The following is a 22,656-nucleotide window of genomic DNA, read 5'->3' on the forward strand; positions in this document are numbered from 1 at the left end:
GAGGGTTGGATGATGCATTTTGTCAAATCCACCCGGATCTGTGTCTTTTTCCTTGCCGAGTGCGCCTACAAGGAAGGCGTGTACGTTCGCGCCTACCTCATGAAGCATCACTAGCTTGCACAACTTGGTCCGAGCACCATTGCCGTACTGGGCTTATTGCCGAACCACACCACCGCCTTTACTGTCTTCGCTCTGGCCTCTCAAAATCAATAGATGTTTGGCTGGTGAAGCCATGATCACCCAATTCCGACAGCTGAACGTAACGTACCCTCTGTTTGCTCAGACTCGACATCTCATCCCCCGTCTCCGTCATGGCACGCATATCCGACGTCTGAGCGCTCCTGATCAGCTCTCCTACATTCGCCAGCCGCATCACTGTCAGCTCAGTCTTGCGGTACATCCACTCATCCCAGAGAGCCAGAACCAAGACCACGGCAAGCATGATTAGCGGAAGAATTAATAGGTAGAACGACCTCGAGTTTTCCAGCTGCGGTAGGGCCAGCCTCGAGTGGATTCTAGTTGTTTGTACGCGGTTCTGCGCGATTCGGTGTACCTTTTGCGACATCCCTTGGGCCATGGCGCCAGAGCTGTCTCTTATGAATCTCTTGAGAATATTGATGTCGAAGGTTGTGTCGGGCGAGAGCGTGGAGGACGACCATGCGAACGTGCGGAGCCATCTGTCCCCTATTTCAAAGGCCGGTTGCGTTCCGTTTACGCTGACGCCAAATGTCACAGGCGCTACCCCTAGCCAGACTGCCAGTTCGGTCCTGCTGGAATTGGAGGGTACTTCGAGATCCTTGAGCAGTGATGCTAGGCCAACGTGTTTTTCATCTGCTTCTCCCAAAGTGAAAACACTGTTTGAAAGGGTCACATCAACGGAACAGGCGACGGCGGAGAGCCCATTAAATCCCTTTGCAGCCATTCTCTCCGTGGGGTCGGTGTGACTGCCGTTTGAGATCGTGGCGTTGAAGATAGCAAAGACAAGCGTGGACACTGCTCGATATTCGCTCTTGTATTGTATGTCGTCGACCCACAAGGTCAGCTTTGGCTGAAGCCTGAGCTCAACGTTTTTGGAGGAGATGTTGCCGGTTGTTTGAACGAGGACGACAGTGTCGCTGTCCGTATCTGAAATGTCGACTGTCCGACCTGTGCAGTTGATTTCTTTGTGTGCTCTTACAGCCCGGACAGAGAAATTTCCAACCTTGGCTAGCTTGAGACGGTCCAGGATGAAATCTCGAGCTTCGGGCATGGGGTCTTCTGCAATATCCCTGCTCCATGCGTTGTAAAGCTCAGAAGCATACACGGCCGGCATCGGAAGCAAGCGCTGTGGGTTGTGCTGTGTGAACTTGATACCAAGACCACCCCCAGCTCTGTACTGCGACTCGAATTCCCTGGTCACATTCTGCTTGTTGTAGACCCATCCAACCACAGGAGACGAGATCAATGGTGTGATTGACGTAATGCTGAGGCAAACCACCAGTATGAAGGTAGCGATGTTTCTGACTCCCGGGTATGTAAGCGGCAACGATGTAAGTGATCCTCGGCTGGCAGAGAGATACGAGTCCAACTGGTCAAGCCTATTGTAGGACTGTCGTTTTAGGAGCGGCCATACAGCTGCCTCGGAAAGTGAGTAGGCAGCAAATGTTAAACCGGCCAGTCCAAGTCCATAGATGGTCGTGACAATACCCTGTACGAGACCAAGATTTTTCGAGAAAGTGGCAACACTGTCTCCAATCTCGCATTTCAGCGCCCATTCAGGACATTGAAAGTCTTGTGCACTGAGCCACCAAGTGAAGATGAAAGATCCAAGGCAACACAGCAAACCCGCACAAAAAGAGGCCGGAACTTGTGGATTGCGTGCGATAAACCGCCACAGTCGGTTCGGTCTTTGGAGTACTTCGTTGGAAGTCTTGCTTTGCTGGCGATCATACTGGAGTATGGGCTCACGGTCAGTCGAGACCCGAGAAATATCTTGATTTGGCCGCATGTCTTGAGGCTTTCTAGCATGAAGTCAGCTCTCAGCCTGAAAATCGCGTCGATTGGACAACGGAAGCCAAATTTGAGACAACGTTCCCCGTGAGGCACATTGGGTAATCGAAGTCTTCCGCCCGTCTCATCTCAGGTTTGTGAACTTCCCTTTCCCTCCTTCCATCGATTGCGTGCACTTAGCCCCCTAGGTGGACCTCGAAACTCTCAATCGGGAGCAGAAATACCTTGGAACGATGTATGAGCTTGAACAGACAGCCCGCACGAGTATTTGAACATGCAAGCAATTTAGGCCATGAAGAATGAACTGGTTCGGAAAAACGAGAAGAGATCCAGGAACTCCAAAGAGCGTTGGCCGATACAATCATCAATATGTGTAGAGTTGAAGGAGAAAATATCAGCGCCCGTTTCGAAATCTTACACAGGAAGCTCAAAAATAAACTGCAGCTGAACGGTCAGAAGGTGGGGTCCAGTTCACCCTGACCAACAGACAACGAATCAAGGCCGGTCATGCTTGTGGAACGTGGCGGCAAACCCTTCAACGGCCATTCCGAACCAAAGACACACTTTCACTGTGTGATGACCTGAGAGTATTCCCACCAATTTCCTTTTCAAGAACACATAAGCAGCCTTCAATTGGATAATGCGTCGAGTGCGGTGAGCAAATGCAATGTGACGTCGGAGGCTTGTAGTCTCTGGCAAGCCCGCACGCAACATAACTTGGACGTTTTCACAGGCGCTGCTGGGAGCTTGTACTGCGAAGATGTCCGCCTTGAGGATGGATGTCGGGGAAAGGCGCGAAGAAATCGCGAAAGAAAGGGAGCCCTCCATGAAATACCACCCGTCATTGATGGTCCGTGCATGCCTCGTGACTCCGTGGAGTCGCGATTTCCCCAACGCGTCATCGACTCCGCACATCTCGACACCAGACCAACGAACAGTTCTTCTCCAACTGTCCTTTCGACTTTTCAATTTTCAGAGCTGTCCTTGGACTACATTGCGTCGTCTTTTTGCGTCCTGCTCGCCACCTTCTCGTCGCAAGTCAGCCAGCGATCGCTCCGTTTCAATTCTCCGATCGCGCTTACGATCCACTGCGCTCCACCGTTTTGACTGACGAGCAAGCTTTGGTCGAATTCCAAACCCCTCGATTCCCCTTCTCCTCCGAACTCCCATCCTACAATCGCAACATCCCACAATATGCCCGAGATTGGCGAGGTTGCCCGCATTGTGCATTTCCTCCGTCGGCACCTGATCGGCCGCAGTATTCGCAATGTCCTCACGCAGGAAGACGACATTGTGTATGGAAAAGTTGGAACTAGTGCCTCCGCCTTCAAAGCCGCCTTGACCGGGAAAAAGGTCATCGATGCCCGCCAACAAGGGAAATACTTTTGGCTGGTATTGTCGTCTCCGCCACATCCGCTGATGCATTTCGGCATGAGCGGTTGGATGAAGTTCTCGAATGACGACACTGCATACTACAAACCAGTCTCAAAAGAAGAAGAGCCGGACTGGCCGCCACGGTTCTGGAAGTTCGTGCTTGAAATGGACGGAGATTCGGAATGCAAGGCGGCATTCGTAGATGCGAGGAGATTGGGCAGAATCCGTCTGATCGATGGACCCGGAGAAGAATTGAGAAAGATGAGTCCCTTGAAGGAGAACGGGCCGGATCCCGTCATTGACAAGGATATTGTTACGGTGGATTGGCTGGGGCAGAAGTTGAGAAGCAAGCGAGTGCCGGTCAAGGCGTTGCTCCTCGACCAAGCCAACCTCTCTGGGGTCGGAAACTGGGTCGCGTGAGTCGGCTTTCTCCTCGTCTGCTGGCATATAACTGATCTTTGAATAGTGACGAGGTCCTCTATCAAGCCCGTCTCCACCCTGAGCAGTACTCCAACACCTTTTCCGACTCCCAGGTCGCCGACTTGCATGCTGCGCTTATGCACGTCTGTGGCATCGCCTGTTCGACCCTCGCCGACTCGTCCAAATTCCCAGAGAATTTCCTGATGAAACACCGCTGGGGCAAAGGGAAGAAGAATGGAAGTAAGTTGCCCAATGGCGACAAGATTGTATTTCTCAAGGTTGGCGGCCGCACGAGTGCGGTCGTGCCAAGTGTCCAAAAGAAGACGGGCAAAGTTGCGGGTGACTTAGCTACGCCTGACGAAAAAGAAGAGTCTGACGGCACTTCTGATGGCGCGCTTGAAGAGGAAGACACCAAGCCGGCAAAGGGAAGGCGCGGAGCCGCGAGGAAGACCAAGGCACAAACAGCGGACGAGGTGCCGGAGGTGAACGGCACCAAAAGCGAGAGGCGCTCACGTACTTCGAGAGTCAAGAAGGAGGACACGAACGGAGTCAAAGTTGAGAACGGGGAGCACGTCGAGGAAGCTACCGAAGCTCCAAAACCGACCAAAAGGAACACGAAGCGAAAAACACCCGAACCCAAGGAAGAGCCTGCAGACGAGGAGACAGTAGAAACCAAACCCCCCCCTAAGAAATCCAAAAAGGCAGCAGACAAGACACCAAGCAAAAAGGCAGGGAGAAAAGCCGCAGCACCGAAGGTAGTCCAAGAGCCCGAGGGAGGCAGAAGACGCTCTCTGAGGAACAAATGAGCTGATCGCTTGGGGTTGTGGACATTTCCCATCCCACACCCTGTTTTTGGACACGAAATTCTCAATACTCTCGCCTCGTAGACGTAAATGGATGCTTTACCTTGGCGTCTGCAACAAGCGGCACAGTGAGAAGTGAAAGATGAGGTCAACCTGGGCTCCATACAGCTACGAACCAAAGGACTCGAGTGCTTCCAACCATCTTTTTTACGATTCTCCTTGCATCCCTGCACTTTCATCGCTAGCAGGGGGCCTCGGAATTGACCTCTCAATCCATGAACCATCATAGCTGGGCCTCCGCAACCACAAGAGATCCGCTGGAAAGATGTGGAGAAGTGGGGTCCCGAACCAAGATCGTGCGCCGAGATGCTTCCTGAGCCAAGCGTTCGAGAAGAATCGAAATCTATTTTTCTGCGCCCTGGTGTCCGCGGTCGGCAACGCCTCATTTAGCGCTTGGGTACGAGCGCGACGACTTTGTTACAAACCCTTTGTTTTGCCTTCAGTTGCAACAGTTGGTATAAGTGAAAGTTCATGTGCACATGATCAATTTTCGAAGGTCACCGACTTGACAGTCTGGGGCTTTGCCCCGCGACCTGTCTCCCTGTTTCGATGTTTAGAGGCCTTCGTGGATAAGGCAAAAAACGACATGACGGGTGAGTGTTTGCAATCTTTGTGCCCCTTTTTTCGCTTCAAATTTTTCTTTGCAGGTGGCGGCCAAGACGTTGATTATTAAAGTAAGCAGACATGGGAGTTGCGTGCGTAAAGAAGGAAGTGGTGTTCTGAACCGACATGCCACCAATTGGTCAGCGCAGACGGACGGAAGCGGGGGGTCTGACTTCCGTGTCCGAAACCCCGGCCTGATGTCTTGATCAACACATGGAGTTTGGAGTATTCTGGAGCCGCTGGCTGAACGCGTTTGTGTGGATCGCACCCACAATTCCAGGCCTGAAACAGCCGTCAACAGCCGTCTTGTCTATGAAAGAATGCCAACATCATCCAGACGAAAACATGAGGGCCGAGGCCAGAATCCCCTCGAGACCCTCACACGTCCCTGCGGCGACGCATCCGCTCGCGAGCGCGCACTGTTAAAATCAACACGCGCCATCAGCAGATCAATGTTTCTGGCATTGATCTGTAGGAGCGGGAAAGGAGCTGTTGCGTGAGCCTTGCGTGGTGATAGCTGACGGCCTGACAACTGTTGTCTGCCAAAGGCCAAGCCGGGAACCGTGCCGAGCAGTTCGCTCGGGCGGGAAGGACCGTGGGATGAGGCCGAGCTGACGACAGTTGGCTGCTTACCAAGGCTTGAGGAGGCGCACAACATCGAGTGTGACTGGGAAGCCTGAAGGGAAGCTCCCTGCCTCGCGACTGTAAGCGCTACATCACTTCAGGTGACGGCACCTGTGTACCGAGAGACCCCGCGTCATGTTGTTGGTCAATTGGTCTTGTGAGGGTCAAAGAATGCGGCAGAAAAGTGCGCCGCTATCTTGTCGAAGCCGTGCAAGGCGGGAAGGCGAGGGTATAAAGGCGAGAAGGACGAAGGTCTTTCACCCTCGCGTTTGCAAGCAGCGACGATCCCCTGTCCAAAGGCCAGAGAAAGCGACGGAAACCCAGGCGCTGCCAGGTTCTGCAAAGCTTGGTTCCACACCAGCCACTAAAGCCACAGTATCACCCCTCGGCTGTCAGCCATTGTCGTCGTCGGCTGTCTTCTTCGGGAAAGTCGCATCGACTTGGCGAACTTTGAAAGCAAAGCTTGTTTGCCCCCTCGGCCTTGTTGTGGCGCGAACTCGCGAGAGTAATCCACAGAACAATCCATTTTTTCGCCATCGTCATTGCTGAGCAAACTATCCTCGCTATCGCCGTTGGGAAACGCCGCGCGGTCGCAAATAAAATACATTTTCTGCCCGACGGAATTAGGGGTCTATATCCGTTTCGCGTCTCTCCGCTCGTCTTGGCCTCGGTCCGCCAATTCAAGACCCACAAGGAACGCGGACGACGCTCCAGGAGCCAGCTCCATCTGCCGATGTAACCGCCGCAAGCCGTTTTCTATACGGAGCACCGACCATTCCACAGACTAGAATAATAAGCTGAGCCCAGTTCTGAATACTAAATTTTCTCTCATCCTCTTCCCCTCCTCATTCGACTCGCCAGCTCTTAGCTCTCCAATCCCTCGTTGGCCCATCGCTTGAATCGAATATCTTCACTGGACGAATTGACCGCCATTTCCTAATACCCCTGGACGATTTCCACCATGGACAACGTCGACAGCTACGTGGAGAAGGCAGAGCGGGATGCCAGCCCAAACCAATTTCCCTCTCCTCCGGAGAGGCACCACGATGAGAAGGACGACCGACCCGAAGCATTAGAGAGAACAGCAAGCAGTTCAACTACGTCGAGCAACTCCACCGCCTCCTCCATCCAACGTCAAGAGATTGCCATGTCACGAATTGCAACTGCACGATCAGGTGTCAACGAGCTTGAACGCAACCATACGGCTCTCTCCCGAATCCAAACCGCCCGCTCCCAACATAGCGCCACCGTCGGTGCTTCGATTAGGTCTCGCAAGTCCAACAAACCACTTCCCGCATTTGGCGCCGGAAAGCCATATCCTCCGCCTCTCCCAGACCGAGAAGAATATGTCGTCGAGTTCGAAGGTCCTGATGACCCCCTGCACGCTCAAAATTGGCCCCTGCGGAAAAAGTTGCTCACCGGTACCATGTTGGGTTTCTTCACAATGATTGCGGCCTTTGGCAGTAGTATCTTCTCGGCAGCCACGACCTCAATTGCGGAAATCTACGGAGTAAGCAGGGAGGTCGGTATCCTCGGTGTCTCCTTGTACGTCCTCGGATTCGCAACAGGGCCTCTGATATGGGCGCCTCTGAGTGAGCTTCGTGGAAGACGTCTACCATTGGTGATTGCCAGTTTTGGTTTCTCCATCTTCTTCATCGCCTGTGCCACGGCAAAGGATCTCCAGACGATCATGATTACGAGGTTCTTCTCCGGATTCTTTGGCGCTTGTCCCTTGACTGTCGTCGCGGCCGTCTTCTCCGACATGTTCGACAACCGCACCCGTGGTATCGCCATTACTGTCTTTTCCATGACCGTCTTCTCGGGTCCGCTGCTTGCGCCTTTCATTGGTGGCTTCATCGTCATCTCATACCTGGGCTGGAGATGGACGCAGTACATTGTTGCGTTCATGGGCTTCCTGTCCTTCGGCCTCAACCTGCTCTTCCTCGAAGAATCCTACCCTCCCACAATCTTGGTCCAGAAGGCCTCGGAACTGCGCAGGAGAACGAAGAACTGGGGTATCCACGCCAAGCAGGAGGAAATCGAGGTTGACGTGCGCGAATTGGTCGAGAAGAACTTTACCAGGCCTCTGCGCATGCTGGTTACGGAACCAATTGTTCTGCTCATCACTATTTACATGGTACGTCTACTTGAGAGCTCCTCACTTTGCTCTGTACTGATGAATTTTTATAGGCCTTTGTCTACGGTATCCTCTACCTCTTCCTCGCCGCCTACCCCCTGGTTTTCCAACAAGTGCACGGCATGAACCCTGGCGTTGGCGGTCTTCCCTACTTTGGCATGATCATCGGCGAAATGCTCGCCGGTCTCTTCATCGTCATCAGACAACCGGGCTACCAGAGGAAGCTGGCAGCCAATGGAAACTGGCCAGTCCCCGAGTGGCGTCTCCCAGAAGTGATTATCGGAGGCGTCAGCTTCTCCATCGGACTATTTTGGTTCGGCTGGACTGGTTACACCCGCGACATCCACTGGATCGTTCCCACGCTGAGCGGTCTCTGCTCCGGCTTTGGCATCATGAGCATCTTCCTGCAAAGTCTCAACTACCTGGTCGACGCATACCTCATGGTAAGACCACTAATACACCCCCGCAAACCCCTAGAAATCCCAGCTAACGCGTCCGCCAGTTCGCCGCCTCCGCCATCGCCGCCAACACGTTCCTCCGCTCCCTCGCCGGCGCCGGCTTCCCCCTCTTCGCCACCTACATGTTCGACGGCATGGGCATCCAGTACGCCGGCACGCTGCTGGGCTGCGTCGCCGCCGTCCTGGTCCCCGTGCCCATCCTCTTCTACTACAAGGGCGCCAAGATCCGCAGCCGCAGCGCGTTTGCCCCCGTGGCCCCCGTCGAGAAGAGGGGCGGCAGCAGCGATGAGGAGACCCAGTAGAATGGGTTCAAAAACAAAAGGAGTTATTCTGTTTGATTGTTGCCGTTGATGCATAAGAGCGAGCGAGCAGGCGTTTTTGACTTGCGTGAAGTTGGACCCAGTCGGTCCAGGGAGCATTTTTTCGTCACGGCACGAGGGGCAGCGAAGAAGGTGGTTGAATTATCACTACCGCGGTTCAGCATGGCGTCAGGCGTTCGCGTCTTTCCACGAGCATTGATGGGATAGGCGTGTCCCTTTCTTTTCTACGATTCATTGTAATTACCTTCGGCGCTGTAGATAGTCGCCTCGCGTTGGGTCGGCATGATGGACGCACCCACGCACGCATGTACGACGGACGCTGTCATGAATACTACCATTAATGTATGCTTGAATTCACTTGGTTTGGTGATTGTTTTGAGTGGTTTGGGGCGTGAAGGGCTTGAGTATGCCACCACAACTCTGTCATTATGAGATATGTCAATTCGATTAAACAATTGAGTCACCAGCATAGGTTTCCGATTAATAGTTTGACGTATTACATGCTAAGCCCGTTAGTCGAGCACGCTCTCCAAAGCCGGGATATGCTCACTTCGGCCACCAACGCCATTCTGCCATGCATAGGAGCGTGTATGCTTCTCGACCTCACCAAACGCCTTCTTTTAGCTCTTGGGTCCCGCCACCAACGCCTCGCTCGTATTCTACTCGTAATTGACAGCCTCTCCTCGCTCAACTCACATCTATTTGGGCCCTTGCACGCGACCAGCCCTGCCAGTCTGGATAATCTCGCCTGTGAGAGGGTCATCGGCGCGCAGCACCGCCCAGCTCGTGCCATCGGCCTTTTCCAGCGTAAGCTCAAGCTTGGTGCGCATGACCTTGTAGCTGCTTTTCTCCGTGTCAATGGCAGAGTAGAGCTGCATCTCGTTCTTGTAGCGCTTCTTGTCTTGGGTGCGGAGGTCGAGGGAGACGGTCGTGGCAGAGCTGAATTCAATGGTCGAGGCATCCTTGTCAATCTTCTTGAGGAAGAGGGACGCAATGACTTGGGAGGGGGTCTGGTAGAAGTCGGTCCTACAAGAGTCGCAGTGGTCAGTCATTGGGCTCAACATTGGCTCCTTGGGACCACATGTGTCTTACCTGACGTTGTCCACAACGTCTTCTTGCTTGTCGTCCTTCTTTTGGCCCACGAACAGGTGCTTGTCCTTGGTCTTGCAGCCCTCAATCTTCATGAACTCATCGAATTCCAGCACTCGTCTCTTGCAACAGGTCCAACCCTTGCTACCCTCGTGGAAGAGAGCTGCCCCCGGGTGGTGGACGCATTGCTCTCCTTCCCGGCCCTTGCTTGGGTCATACTTTGCGTTGCAGCCCCGCCTCTTGCACTCCTGGCCCGCTTGTATCGGCAGCTCCGGGTCATCGTCCTCGTCTTCTTGTGGCTTGGGCGACGGAGCTGGCGCGGGCGGCTGGGCTTGTCTGGTAGGGAGACGGACAGGTTCGGCGGCCGCTGCGGGTGCTGGAGCTGGAGTTGGTTGGGGAGAAGATTCGTCGATTTTGTTTGGCTCAGGAGCTGGCGTGTCGTCCACGTCGGAATGCTTCCCGGTCGTGCAAGGTGGGATACTGAGGAACTCGTCGAAGTTGAGGACGCGGGGCTTGCAGCACTTCCAGCCTGAACATAGGTAAGAGGTGTCAATGACGTGGTAAGAGACATCAAGGTGTCGCGGGCGCGGTATAAGATTGGGCTGATTAAGACTGGGGCCATTACACACCTTTGGTCCCCTCATGGAATTCAGGCGGGCCGGGATGGTAGACGCATGGCTCGTTCTCGTCTTCGTAGGACTTGCCGCAGCCTTTGTGAACGCACTTCTTAGCCATCTTCGAGTCTCTCTGGAGGTGAACTGGCGGAGGAGCAGTACTTGGCGGGGAGAAGGCTCAAAAGGCTCGACAGTCGGAGGAAAGTAAGCAAACGACGTGCCAGCAGGAGACGAGGACCCTGCACGCAGCTGAAGCTTCGAGAAAAGTCGTCCGCAACCAAGTCCGCAACTCACGGCGACCCTCGACCCTCACCGCCTTCGTCTCCGCCCCGAGCCCAAGCTTCTTTCGCTGGAGCTCCGCCGTCACCTACCTAATTATCAAGCCATCATGAGAGCCACGCCGTCGCTGTTGCAGCGCATCTGTCGCATCACCTTCTTCTACCGTCAGAACTGCGCGCTGTGCGACAATGCGAAGCAGACGCTTTCCAATGTCTGGGACAAGAGGCCATTCCACTACACGGAAATCGACGTCATGAGCGCCGGGCAGCAAAAGTGGAAAGACGTTTACGAATTCGATACGCCGGTTGTATGACGCACGGAATCAAGAGCTTGGAGACACAGGCTCACAGTACATCTTGCAGATTCATGTTGAGAAAAATCCTGCAAAAGAGGGCCAAGAGACGACCACAGCTGCGCGCAAATTGATGCACCGTTTCAAAGAAGACCAGGTCGAGGCTCTCATGGATGAGGCGGAGAAGGACCTCGGGCAATGATAGATGTTGCCGTGATGACCAGCGCCCTTTGACAAGGAAACGCCCTATGACAATCCAGACGTCGCGCAAAGGAGATAGCGGAACGGCTCGTTCGGCGGGAAGCTGGGGCGAACGAGGGCAAGCGTGGGGTGCTGCAGCTGCCGATCTCTGCGGGGGCAAGCCAAAAGATCCCGGGACTTTAACAGCAGAACCCAGGACTTGGAACCTCTCAACTCTCTTCAACTACTTTTGCAAAGTCATTGACTTGTCCAATCCATTCTCTGGAGTCGTTAAAACCACAATGCAGGCTGCAAACCGCTTCCAAAAAGTCCTGACCAAGGGCGGCCCTTCGTTTGGAGGATGGCAGGTATCTCTCAACCACGTGCTTCATTTGGTGACAGTTGAGTGACTTTGGGCAGATGCTCCCGGGCACAAATCACTCGCGCGCCATGGCGCGCTCCAATCTGGATTGGATTTGTGTCGACACTGAGCACGGCAACATTGACGGTACGACCGAAACCATAGCCAGTGACGTCAGTTAATTGACACTGCGGTAGACGGCCAAATGCATGAATGTGTTGCTGCCATTGCAAGCTGTGGTGTCAGCCCGCTGGTCCGAGTGGCCGCCAATGAGTCGTGGATGGTCAAGAGTCGGTCTATCCTAGACCCCTTTTGATTTTCCTTGCCAACAAATTTATAGGAGCTCTCGACGCTGGTGCCCATGGCATTGTTGTCCCTTTGCTTTACACGGCAGACGATGCCCGCAAGCTCGTCTCCTCTGCCAAGTTCCCACCTGTTGGCACGCGTGGTTTCGGAAGCCCCTTTCCCATGCAAAACTTTAGCAACCAGACGACGACCGAGTACCTCCAGCAGGCCAACGATGCTCTCGTCACCATCGCCCAGATCGAGACCAAGGAGGCTCTTGAAAATGTGAATGAGATTGCCGCAGTTCCAGGCATCGATGTTCTCCTGATCGGACCTTTTGACCTAGGCAACAACATTGGCCATCCCATCATCGACGGCCACGTCGCCGAGGAGTTGACTGCAGCGATTGAGCGCATCCGCAAAGCCGCAGTAGACAATGGGAAGAAGGCTGGTATCTACTGCACCAGCGGAGAGGAAGCCAGAAAGTATGCGGACAAGGGCTTCCACATGGTGAGTTGAACAGGAACGTACGACATCTTCAAGCTCGGAGCTGATTTCATTTAGATGTCAATTTCTGCGGACATGATGGCTATCACGGCTTTCTTCGCCGATACTCTGAGCACGGCAAAGGGTGGCCTGGCGCACCAGGCGTTGAATGCCGCGAAGGGCGCTGCGTCGAAAATCACGGGCCCTTACGGACGATGAGTGGGTGGAGGCAACTTTGGACTCGCCAGGTAATTGGAGGCATACTTGTTGGTAGTCTGCCAAGTTAGTCTATCGACTTGAAAAGCAAGATCCGTGCATTCACAGCCTGTTTCTCCACTGCTCCACTACTCATCTTTCTGGGCCTGAATGCTTTCTCCGCGCGTCTACCTGTCTCTTTATCCCTCGGCACAACTTCCTGAGCACTCCTCGCCCCAGGATACCACTTACTCTGAGCTCATGAGAAATTCCACGATTACGTTCAAAACAGCTGGTTGTTCGCATTCGGGCCAGTAAGCAAATCTCGCAAGCGGAGGAGCAGATTTACAATGGCAAAATGGTTACCTCAGCCAGTTCCATTATGGAAATTCTTTTTGCTCTGGTCTCTAGAACGGTGGGTAGAGGAACAGAGGAACCATGGATCATGCAGGTCCATCACCCAGCACATGACAGGTGCTCTATCCCAGTCCCAACAAGGAACGTCATTTAAGGCAGTCGATCCCGGGACTGTTCTCCTTTCCAGTTTAAAATCCAGTCAAGCAATTCATTTTCAAACTTTGGCAACAAACGCAACACCTTGGAATCCCATCACTTCAATCCTCGAATGAAAAATGGCTGAATGTTTCTCGATATGCGAAATGGTCGGCGTACTGCTCTCTGCCCACGTCGTTCAACGTGCCGGAGAAGCACTCGAACCACAAGCACTTGCTCGCAAATCAGAAGCACTTCTACATCTCAGCACAATTTTCAAATTTCTGGGTCCCATCATCAAAATCATTGCTGTGCCAATTTTGGTCGACGGACTGATATTGCACTCGATCAAGATGCAGAAACGCCACCATCTGTCATTACGCAGCCGAATAACGGCTGGCCACATTTGGTCTTGGACATGCAGAAAATTTGCCTGGCTGCTCTTGGCCCATGTCGCTCAACGTGCCGGAGAAAGTCTTGAATCGCAAGGTTCACAGCTTTTGGGCTTCATCTTCAGATCTCTGGGTGGCATCGGGCATCTGGGACTCATCATTGCGACCTTGTCTACCTGGGCCGTCGAAGCAAAGTCATATTGGATCCAAAGCCACGGATCCAACGAACCATGCAAATGGACAAAAGTCAAACGAGCAGCGAGGAATCTCTTGAAAGAAGCGAAGAAGATGAAGACACGCTATCGGGACCAAAAAGAGTGGTTGGCGTGTCTTGACCAACTCACAGCGCTAGGCGCAGTGGGCATGGACGTCGGTCATTACGGACGTCATAACGGTCAATCTGAGGATTGGTTCTTGTTGCCACAGGCCGAATACCTGTACTACAAGACGATTTCTGCCGTCTGTGCGAACCAGGATTGCTTGGCCAGTACAGCTAAAGGCAGCTTCCAAAAGGATGTCGGTTGGTCGAGCACGCACAACGGAGAGGAGATGGATCTGATCGCAGATTCGATGCGCTGCAATCAACTGCTTGGAGATTTATGGGTACCACTCGTTGCCGCCACAAGAGAAATGTCTTTTGAAAAGGTATGTCATGGTCAAAGACATTTCCATTGCTGTCGCTGACACAAGATAAAGCATGAGCCGTGGGATATAGGTCCATTCGCGCGAATAGGAGGAGTTGTAACAGGGTCATCAGTTCCTCCTCCCTGAAAACCACAGGGGACCACCAAAGGTGGTCATGAAGCTAAGGGAGGAGCAGGATGGTTAGGAGTTGCCACTCCTTTTGACATGCGACAAATTTGACAGGGGCGATGTGTGCTGCCTCTCCGCTACAGTACCGACTGCCTAAATGGTCTTAGGGGTTAGATTTCAGGTGAAGGGAGTAGGGGCGGCACTTTGGAGTTGTTTTCCCAGTGCCCATGCGCCCTCCTAGCTGATCCTTAGGTTGGATTCGGATTTCTATCATTTGTGTTATTCCTCGGCATTGTGATCTCATAAACAAGCTCTTCAACATTTACCACTATACTGCATTCCTAAAGTGGAAGGAACCTAGAAACAGAAACGCATCGCGCGGCAAAGAGCCGGCCAGTGTGTCTGAGATTTCCTCCCACAAGTTCGTGGTTTGTCAAGCTCCAGAGAAATCCAAGAGTGCGGGAGCAGGCATGATGTGTGTCGATTGAGCGACATTGCGCGTCTTTTATAGGCGTCCATACCGGCGATCTAGGCATGTCCTAAGGCGCTATTCCGGATTCTTGTACCGCTTGTTTGAGTTGCCTTAGGTGATAGATAGAAGTCAGGTGCAGTTGCGGCACATGACATGTGCTGCTCTCGATTATGTATTTAAACCGCTCCTGCGACCTCTCTATCGACATAATTCAGGGCAAGTCGCGCCATGAGCATCAGCGATTGATTAGAAGACGGCGCTGGACTATGACTGGTCTTTTCTGTGCTTAGACATAAGTCATGACACCAGCAAACTTTTTCTTGTGTTTCTTTCTTTCTTTCTTTCGAGATCGTCGGCCCCTGAGCTCTGAACCCCTGAATCCCCAAATTTACTTCCACCGTCATCGCGTCCATTGCTACCCATCACCATTGTCTTCTCAACAGTATCATCAGAATCAATCGGCAATGCCGCATCTCCCGTCCTCCAGCAAACTTCAGAGGAGAAGCACGCAACGGAGCAAAGGGAGCGACAGTACTTCAAGTGCCAGGGACCCCTTCCAGTATTGACTTTGCCAGGGAACTGTACATACAACCCAGGGCCAGGTGAGGCTTGATGTTTGCGGTTTGCGCGGCCGCGGGTGTCTTTTATAGGCGTTGAACAGGTGCTTTGGGCACGAATGGTAGGCGCTAGTCAGAATCAAGGGCTAGACGGATTCGTTCGAAAGGTAGAAAGTCAGGTGCAGGCACCGCGCTTTCCATGTGCTGCCTTAACGTGTTTATTTAAGCCGCTCCGACGGCTACCCTTCCGGCAGTACTCAGTGCAAGTTGCGACATGAGATCAGCGAACACTCAAGACGCGCAATCAGCACTTTTTTTGTTTCACTCACCCAAAGTACTGGTTGACTTCTTCCTTTCGTCTTCCCACGGTATTCAGCCCCTGGACCCCTGAGTCCGCTTCTGCCATTACGGATTACATTACTTTTCACCAAAATTGTCTGGTTTGGATTGTCTTCATCGTCGAATGATGACGTTGCCCTCATCATCTGAAAAGGAGAAAACCTGAACAGAGGGGCAAGCGCAGAGCGGCGAAAACAGCCAGTGAGAATGTGCTAGTGTCTGGACTCCACACGGGACTCCACAAGTCCCAAGCTTTTCTGGTAGCCACGTCCTGGAACTCAAGGCTTTGACGACAGGCTTGATGTGTGAAGGTCTACCAGTGGTCGACGCTTTTTATAGAGATCAGAGAGCTGGTGGCCTTCACATGCGCGCGGAAATTGTGGTGAGATTCTCACGCACGCCGTTGGTCAGGAGGTTTGCGAAAGTCATGTGCAGACCTCGATAATTGCTGCCCTGCGAGATCTGTAGGTATTTAAGCCGCTCCTGTAGCCTATATCGACACCATGTGCAAGTCTCGGCATGAGTATTAGTGATCCCCACATGCCAGCATGCCACTTTTCTTTTGTTCTGTGAGCTTTGAGCGCCTCGTCTGCTGCCATCGCTCTTCTTCCGTCCTCAGCCCCTGAACCCCTGAGTCTACTTCACCCACCTCGTTCACGCTGCTGATCGTCACTACTGCCTTTTGTGTGTTCTCGTCAATTGATTACGTTGTCATCTGTCATCTGCAAGGCAGAAATCGTAAAGAAGACGAATGCGCCCAACGAGAAAGAAAGAACCAGTAGGTGCCTATTCTGTTCGTCTCCGAAGAGAGCGTCCTCCCCAAGTGACTTTGTATGTCGGTGTCATGTCCATAAATCCGAACTAGAAAGATGGGCTTGGTCTGTAGATTGAGCGACGGCGGTCGCTTTTTATAGAGATGGAAGAGCCATTGGCTTTCACATGCGTGTCAGAAAAAGCAGGTTGATCACACAATTTTTTGGTCGGGTGGTCACTCGGTATGCGTAATCGGGTTTTGGCGCGAAGGCAGATCATGTGAGTCTCCTGGCCGTGTATATAAGCCGCTCCTCTCCTGCTGTCTTATGAACTGAATCAACGGCAAGTCTGGCTTGAGCATTTGGTTGTCAACCCATTCGCGTGCTAGACACTCTCTTGTCAAAAGCATCGAGAACTTCTCACTTTTGCCTTCCTCGGCCGAAATCCAAGAGATCGGACACTTTGCCTCTTTCTCCCTTCTTTCTTTTGGTCGACCCCTGAACTTCCTAGTACCGTCATTGTTGTGTTTTGTGCGCTTCGTTAATGTTGCTGTCTGCGTGTATCCGTCATTTTCAAGCGACATCTCCAGCCACCGACGTCGCCGTCGTTTCCCAAGAGAATGCTGAAGGTCGCTCCTGTAGAGCAAAGAGTAATTCGGTGAAAAAGCAGACAGTGCACCTCTTGGTAGCAGGGAGAGAGAGAACCCCCACAAAGTGAATTTTGTGACCTTCGATCGGCCATCGACAGCTGAAGTCAGGTAGATGAGTTGGCCTAAGCAAACCAGGCACCAGCAGACGTCTTATATAGCCAGAAGCTAGTAGGACTCTGCACGTGCTAGTTAATAGCTACAACTCACTACCTTCGCAATTGGTCAGGAGGTCTCATAGACATTAGGCATCGATGCCGGTACCGCGCAGCGCATGAGCCGCTTCTGGTCGTGTATTTAAAGCTCCTCTCCCGCTTCTGTCAACTGAATCGACAGTCAGTATGGCTTGAGCGTTTCGTTGTTAACCCAACGTTCCATTCGAAGACTGGACTCTCTCTTTCCACAGAACCCGGCCGAGTATTTCACTTTTGCCTTTGTTACTACCCGATCGCCATACTGTCCCGGGTTGCTTCTTTCTTCTGCTCAGCTCCTGAACCTCCCAACACTGTCATCACTATTGTCTCTGCGCTTCACCACCACTGTTCTTTCTACTTGCTCTCCATCATTTGCAAACGAAGCCGCAGACCGAAAAGTATGGCTGGTCACTCCGAGCAGGCGTAACCTTGCCCCTGAAGAGAAAAGACGGATCCAACAAAGAAGACAGTGAAACGGTTCACAATTCGAAGGCAGTGCGCTCTTCTGTGATCGGAAGGTCACAAAATGAAATAGACAATGTTCCACTGACCATCGACCATTGAACTTCGGTGGACGAGTTAGTTGAAGCAAACCAAGCAGCGGCAGACACCTTTTATAGCTAGAAGCTAACAGGATCCTGCACGTGCAAGCCAACTGAGACAACTCGCTGTTGCCTACACCGTCGGTTAGGAGGTCTTGTGAACATTAGGCGCCGATGCCAGCACCCCGTGCAGCGCATAAGCCGCTCCTGGTCGTGTATAAAAGACTGCGCCCGCAGCCGCCTTTCCACTTGTACTCCAAGCCGGACTGCGGTCTCCAATCCTAGGACATCAGCCAGTATTTGACTTGGAGAACACGTCACAATTTCGGACGACTGGTCGTCGTGTTTGTCTACTCAGACCGCTGATCACTTAAAATTTACTTGGCCGCGCGTGCCTTCCTTTTCACCTGCGTCTTCGTCTTTGTCCAAACCATCGTTATTGAAACCGCGCTCATCTTCAATATCTTGGTATAATGAAGTCAATACTCTCTGTGGACCCGATGACGTGCTTAATGAATGCTCTCTTCGCACAAGTGGCGCGCAGCGTCCGCGCCGTCGAGTGAACAACTCGAATTTTTGTTCCCAAACACAGGAGGACTCTCCTAGGACTCAGATTGCCAGTTCAGGAGATTATGACCGCGCTGGATAAGGCTTGTCATTCCTGTTAAGGACGTGGTTCAGGGGGTGTTTTGTAGGTCTAGGAATCGGAGCTTTCAGGGATCTCGTGACCTTAGGCGTCGATTCCAGCACCTTGTGCTGCGCATAGGCCCCTTCTAGCCGTGTATAAAAGACCGCGTCTGCCGCCTCCTTCGCATTGATGCTCCGGCTAAGCCAGACTGCGGGTTGGCCTTCGAAGTGACAAAAGCTCGAAACCCAACCCAGGAACATCGGCTGAAAACACTGTCCACTGGTTGTCGGCGGTTCCCTACTCTATCTAACACCCTATTTTGCTGCGCGTGCCCTCTGTTTTCACCTGCGTCTTCGTCTTTCTCCTCAAACCCCTCCATTTTGTCGCAAACCGACTGCTATCATAATCAATCCGCGCTCATCTTCAGCATCATAGGATAATGAAGATAGTTCTCTAATCCCAATGACATCCCTCAAAAGGGGCGTTCTTCACCTAAGTAGGTTGGAAGTGTCGCACGGCGACCGCGCCGCCAAGTTAAGTGTGTTATTAAGTGTGTTTAGACATGGGAAGCTTCTTCCAGTGTGCAACTTCTCTGCCTCAGAACACTGTAATCGCTCTGGACGAGGCTTGTCATTCCTGCTAAGGATGCGGTTAGATGGTGTTTTATAGCTCTGGAAAAGGGAGCTTCAGGGGGTCTCATAGGCGTCACAGCACCGTGAAGCGCGTGACATATACCAAGTCGTGTATAAAAGACCGCGTCTGCTGCCTCCTTTCCACCTGTCAGTCAAGGCAGACTGCGGTCTTGATTCCCGAGTAGCCACAGGTGAGGTGACTTGGGTCTGCTCAGACTGTCGCCTCAACGTTACTTGGCCGCGCGTGCCTTCTTTTGTGATTTCACTTTCATCTTTGTCCAAGTCTCTCTATCCGAAAGCAAATCAACTGCCGTCATGATTTGACCCGCGCTCATCTTCACCACCATAGAACGACGACGACAGTACTCTGATCCCAATGATATCTCTTGAAAGAGGCCCTCTTCGCACAAGTGGGCTGGAAGTGTATCACGGCGACCACGCCGCTGAGTCGAAGGAATCGTTGTGGGTATTCGAACACAGCAGTAGACATATCCTCTTGGGTTTTTTCACAACCAAAGGTATGTGACCGCGATGGAAGAGGCCTGTTGTTCCTATTGAGGATGCGGCTCAGGGGGTCTTTTATAGTTCTGGGAATGGGAGCCTCAGGGGTCTTGTGAGCTTCAGGGGTCTCATGACCTCAGGTTCCAATGCCGACGCTGCGCAGCCCGGCGCATGAGGTATTCCAGGTCGAGTATAAAAGACCACGCCTGCCGCCTCCTTTGCATCGATACTCCAAGCCAGACCGCGGACTTGACTATCAAAGTCAGCGACGTACGACGGTACGAGCAGCCAGTCCTACTTGGAAAAATCTCTGACGATCTGCACTACTGGTCGCGGCGGCCTGCGGTTACTATTGGCAGTGATAATACTTTTCCGCGCGTAGCCACGCTCTTCTGCATCCTCCCCTACGATTCCCCGTATCTTCAAACCAACAATCTTCATCATAGCAACTTGCATGATTCCAGCATTTTGGCTTAATAAAGTCGATGCCCTGACATCGAACATATCGCTCAGAGAGGCCTTCTTCGTCAATTTGGTGGGAAAGCTCGCGCGGCGACCGCGCCATCAAGTCAGACTGGGTGTTGTTATCGTCAAAGAACAGCACACGCAGGCTTTCCCAGTGTGTCCTCGAGCAGACCGCGGAGGGAGTGCGACAGCGCTGGGAGAGGCTCGTTGTTCCTGCTCAGAAGGGGGTGAAGGGAGTATTTTATAGGTCTAGGAATGGGACTTTAAGGGGTCTTGTGACCTAAGGCACTACTAGTGCAAGCGCTGTGTAGCCCGACGCGTGAGGTACGCCAGTTTGAGTATAAAAGACCGCGTCTGCCGCCTCCTTTGCACTTCTGCTTCAAGCCAGACCGCGGGCTCGACTCATGTCGAAGCTGCTCGCCTGGTTCAACAAGCCACTTGGAGCGCTTCCGGACCCAACACTTCACTGGTTGTCGCGGCAGCTTCCTTTCGTCAACGCACCTTGCCGACTTTTCCGTGCGTGATTCTCGTTTTCGTCTTCATCCATGACCCCCTGACCATTGGCATATCTGCCATCATCATCACCAACGCGGTGCTCATCTTCAACATCATGACATGTAAATGCCGTTGTATTGGCCGCGACCTGATGTCTGAAAGGGAAGCTTGCCGAGCCAGTGCTTGGGTGAATGGTGGAAACAGCTGCGACACGCAGTAGATGAGGCTGAATTCCTGCTCTTCCTCCAAAGTGTGCTGACTGAGTGTGATGAGAGAGCGACAGCGCTGGAAGAGGCTTGTCGTTCTCGCTCAGACTGCAGTCAAGGAGAGATTTTCTAGGCTTCGGAGGGAGCTTGCGCGCGTGTCAAGTGTCAAGTGACGAGTGACATCAGGGGCAAGGGCAAGTTGCAGCTGGCAGATGAGGAGGCGCGTAATGTCTTCCAGGAGCATTCGCACGCGATGGCTGTGATTGAATGACACGTGAGGTTGTTCGAGGAGACTGTGGGTGGGTATAAATACGTTGTGCTTCCGCTTTGCTCACTCGACATGTTGGACCAGGTCGATCGGAGCGACCGAAAAGATGAACCTTCAACCCCTCACTGGGTGGAACTGGGTCCAAGTTGCGTCCACTTTTGTCTTTTTGCTCTCGTTCGGAGTTCATGGATGACTGCCTTTGTTGGAGTCCAGACAGCACTTGACATGGCATCAACCCAGATCTGGCAGCTCTTAGGGGCTTATATGCTCTGCGCATTTGCTATGGCATGATGTTTGTCAGCGACATACTTCGAGGGCGAGCAGCAGCATCTCTTCGTGCCCAAATGCTAGATGGAACGGCATGTGGAGGAGTGCGCCTTCTCGCAAGGCGGCGAGGAACAAAGAGGAGCCCAGAAAGTGAAATAATCGCAGGGGGGCAAGTGAGCCAGTGTTCTTCCCCGGTGGATGTGGCGTTGTCCTAAGACTTGCTGCCAGACTAGGGACTTGGGTGGAAAGGGACGAAGAGGGGCGGCAAGAGTACGCTCTACTTATACAAGAGCGCTAGTCACGCGTAGTAAACAGCAGGAGGTATCGTGACCACACGCCGAGAGTCACAAGCAGGTCAAGCAAGTCGCACCCAGTTTACCTCAACCCAAGCGTCTACAAGTGGAGCAGCGCATCGCGGCGGAAACCTAATGTAAAGTATCAGTGTGTAAATGCGATTGTAGGCGTGATTTCGGAGCTTCAAGAAGTATGCCACGCTGGCTGGGAGGCTCTTTTCTTCGTGTCCAACCGCATTCGAACTGCTTGGCCTGTCGATCACACACTTTCGGGAAGTTTGTCGCGTTGGAGCGAGATGCGATCAAGAGTGGGTGTGCGGCTCTTGTCGCAACAAAGTTTTGTGATAGCAGAGCTGCAAGTGCAGTTTGAACACCATGCAGAAAATACGGTGGTTCGACTTCATGTTGAAAGGGCAGGCTTTCGGCGCTAGCATCCACACAAGGCGCTGTTTGCAGTAGATGCACAGAATTGTCAAAGACCATTATTGACAACGGAGACAACGGAAAAAGACGCGTTTCTCAACTTTTTTTTCTCTTGGGCAACAAGCGCGTAGTCCGGCTGGGAACGACCTTGCGAGGATGCGGTTGTCCATCTTTTAAGGTCGAGTTGCCTCATCTGACAGGCACCGACGGGATGTGATTGGCGCGCAAGAGCTGTCCAAAGTTTAAACATTGGTGCCAAGCAGGGGTCGACTTGAGCTGTCATCAATCCCCTCCCCTCAACCCGCCCGCCGAGACGCCGCCATATATGCAAACAAGCCCATCTTCGGACGGCGAGGCTCCGAGGACATTGTTGACAGGTAAAGGCGAGCGGTGGAGATCAGGTTGAGTTGACTGCCCGTGCCCCCTTGTTGGCCGCTGACGCCCTGGAAAGCTACAGCGAGATGATGGGCACTGGAAAAAGGGGTTCAGGGGTGGTTCACGGGGCAAGAAGCCAAGGTGAGTGCCAATTGTGAGCAGTCGCGAGGGCAGTTGGTGATTTCGCTAACCTTGTCCTAGCTGCGCTGCGCGTGATGGCGCATAGAGGAGATGGATGCATGGATTCGGACCAAGCGAGCTGAAAGCGGATGAACGGCAGCCAGAAAGAATTTTCTCTTTGCCCAATGAGCCGCGGATTGTGGCGGCATCTGTGATCAAAAGTCGAGGGTTTCGACAAGTAAGACCCAACGGGCTTAGCGTGCTGGGATGGTGT

The 22,656-nt window shown here is 52.8% G+C and overlaps 7 protein-coding genes across 7 annotated transcripts; 4 read left to right on the forward strand and 3 right to left on the reverse strand.

Annotated features, from left to right (window-relative positions):
* Nucleotides 1-59: 59 nt before the first annotated feature.
* BKA78DRAFT_125239 (uncharacterized protein) lies at nt 60-2,342 on the reverse strand. The gene is made up of 3 exons (XM_066882506.1): nt 2,214-2,342; nt 269-2,000; nt 60-199 (listed from the first exon to the last, which is right to left on the reverse strand). Exons 2-3 carry the CDS (start codon nt 1,985-1,987, stop codon nt 179-181), a joined length of 1,740 nt encoding a protein of 579 aa, XP_066745883.1. The 5' UTR covers nt 1,988-2,000; nt 2,214-2,342; the 3' UTR covers nt 60-178.
* An 841-nt stretch (nt 2,343-3,183) lies between these two features.
* Nucleotides 3,184-4,589, forward strand: BKA78DRAFT_331199 (formamidopyrimidine-DNA glycosylase; the record flags this gene model as incomplete). The annotated part of the gene is made up of 2 exons (XM_066889856.1): nt 3,184-3,779; nt 3,830-4,589. 2 exons carry the CDS (start codon nt 3,184-3,186, stop codon nt 4,587-4,589), a joined length of 1,356 nt encoding a protein of 451 aa, XP_066745884.1.
* Nucleotides 4,590-6,834: 2,245 nt separating this feature from the next.
* Nucleotides 6,835-8,770, forward strand: BKA78DRAFT_249191 (major facilitator superfamily; the record flags this gene model as incomplete). The annotated part of the gene is made up of 3 exons (XM_066884454.1): nt 6,835-8,010; nt 8,064-8,453; nt 8,513-8,770. 3 exons carry the CDS (start codon nt 6,835-6,837, stop codon nt 8,768-8,770), a joined length of 1,824 nt encoding a protein of 607 aa, XP_066745885.1.
* Nucleotides 8,771-9,259: 489 nt separating this feature from the next.
* Nucleotides 9,260-10,896, reverse strand: BKA78DRAFT_312704 (HSP20-like chaperone). The gene is made up of 3 exons (XM_066888324.1): nt 10,507-10,896; nt 9,881-10,406; nt 9,260-9,814 (listed from the first exon to the last, which is right to left on the reverse strand). The coding sequence occupies exons 1-3, from the start codon at nt 10,610-10,612 to the stop codon at nt 9,487-9,489; spliced, it is 960 nt and encodes a 319-aa protein (XP_066745886.1). The 5' UTR covers nt 10,613-10,896; the 3' UTR covers nt 9,260-9,486.
* BKA78DRAFT_352295 (uncharacterized protein) lies at nt 10,880-11,264 on the forward strand (the record flags this gene model as incomplete). Its single annotated transcript, XM_066891327.1, has 2 exons — nt 10,880-11,077; nt 11,133-11,264. The coding sequence occupies 2 exons, from the start codon at nt 10,880-10,882 to the stop codon at nt 11,262-11,264; spliced, it is 330 nt and encodes a 109-aa protein (XP_066745887.1).
* Nucleotides 11,265-11,544: 280 nt separating this feature from the next.
* On the forward strand, nt 11,545-12,593 carry BKA78DRAFT_331202 (HpcH/HpaI aldolase/citrate lyase family protein; the record flags this gene model as incomplete). The annotated part of the gene is made up of 5 exons (XM_066889857.1): nt 11,545-11,610; nt 11,663-11,750; nt 11,801-11,893; nt 11,944-12,398; nt 12,453-12,593. The coding sequence occupies 5 exons, from the start codon at nt 11,545-11,547 to the stop codon at nt 12,591-12,593; spliced, it is 843 nt and encodes a 280-aa protein (XP_066745888.1).
* A 7,605-nt stretch (nt 12,594-20,198) lies between these two features.
* Nucleotides 20,199-21,445, reverse strand: BKA78DRAFT_343189 (uncharacterized protein; the record flags this gene model as incomplete). The annotated part of the gene is made up of 4 exons (XM_066890416.1): nt 21,214-21,445; nt 20,972-21,184; nt 20,437-20,782; nt 20,199-20,401 (listed from the first exon to the last, which is right to left on the reverse strand). The coding sequence occupies exons 1-4, from the start codon at nt 21,265-21,267 to the stop codon at nt 20,199-20,201; spliced, it is 816 nt and encodes a 271-aa protein (XP_066745889.1). The 5' UTR covers nt 21,268-21,445.
* Between the last annotated feature and the right edge of the window lie 1,211 nt (nt 21,446-22,656).

The sequence above is a fragment of the Phyllosticta capitalensis genome, assembly GCF_038381095.1.
Source record: "Phyllosticta capitalensis strain CBS 128856 chromosome Unknown BKA78scaffold_4, whole genome shotgun sequence".
Classification (NCBI taxonomy): domain Eukaryota; kingdom Fungi; phylum Ascomycota; class Dothideomycetes; order Botryosphaeriales; family Phyllostictaceae; genus Phyllosticta; species Phyllosticta capitalensis.

Coding starts and splice junctions, on each gene's coding strand:
- BKA78DRAFT_312704 (XM_066888324.1), bottom strand. CDS start 10,612: ATGGCTAAGAAGTGCGTTCACAAAGGCTGCGGCAAGTCCTACGAAGAC. Junction 10,407..10,506: donor ATTCCATGAGGGGACCAAAG/GTGTGTAATGGC, acceptor ACCTATGTTCAG/GCTGGAAGTGCTGCAAGCCC. Junction 9,815..9,880: donor GACGTTGTGGACAACGTCAG/GTAAGACACATG, acceptor CGACTCTTGTAG/GACCGACTTCTACCAGACCC.
- BKA78DRAFT_125239 (XM_066882506.1), bottom strand. CDS start 1,987: ATGCGGCCAAATCAAGATATTTCTCGGGTCTCGACTGACCGTGAGCCC. Junction 200..268: donor CGAGTCTGAGCAAACAGAGG/GTACGTTACGTT, acceptor ATTGATTTTGAG/AGGCCAGAGCGAAGACAGTA.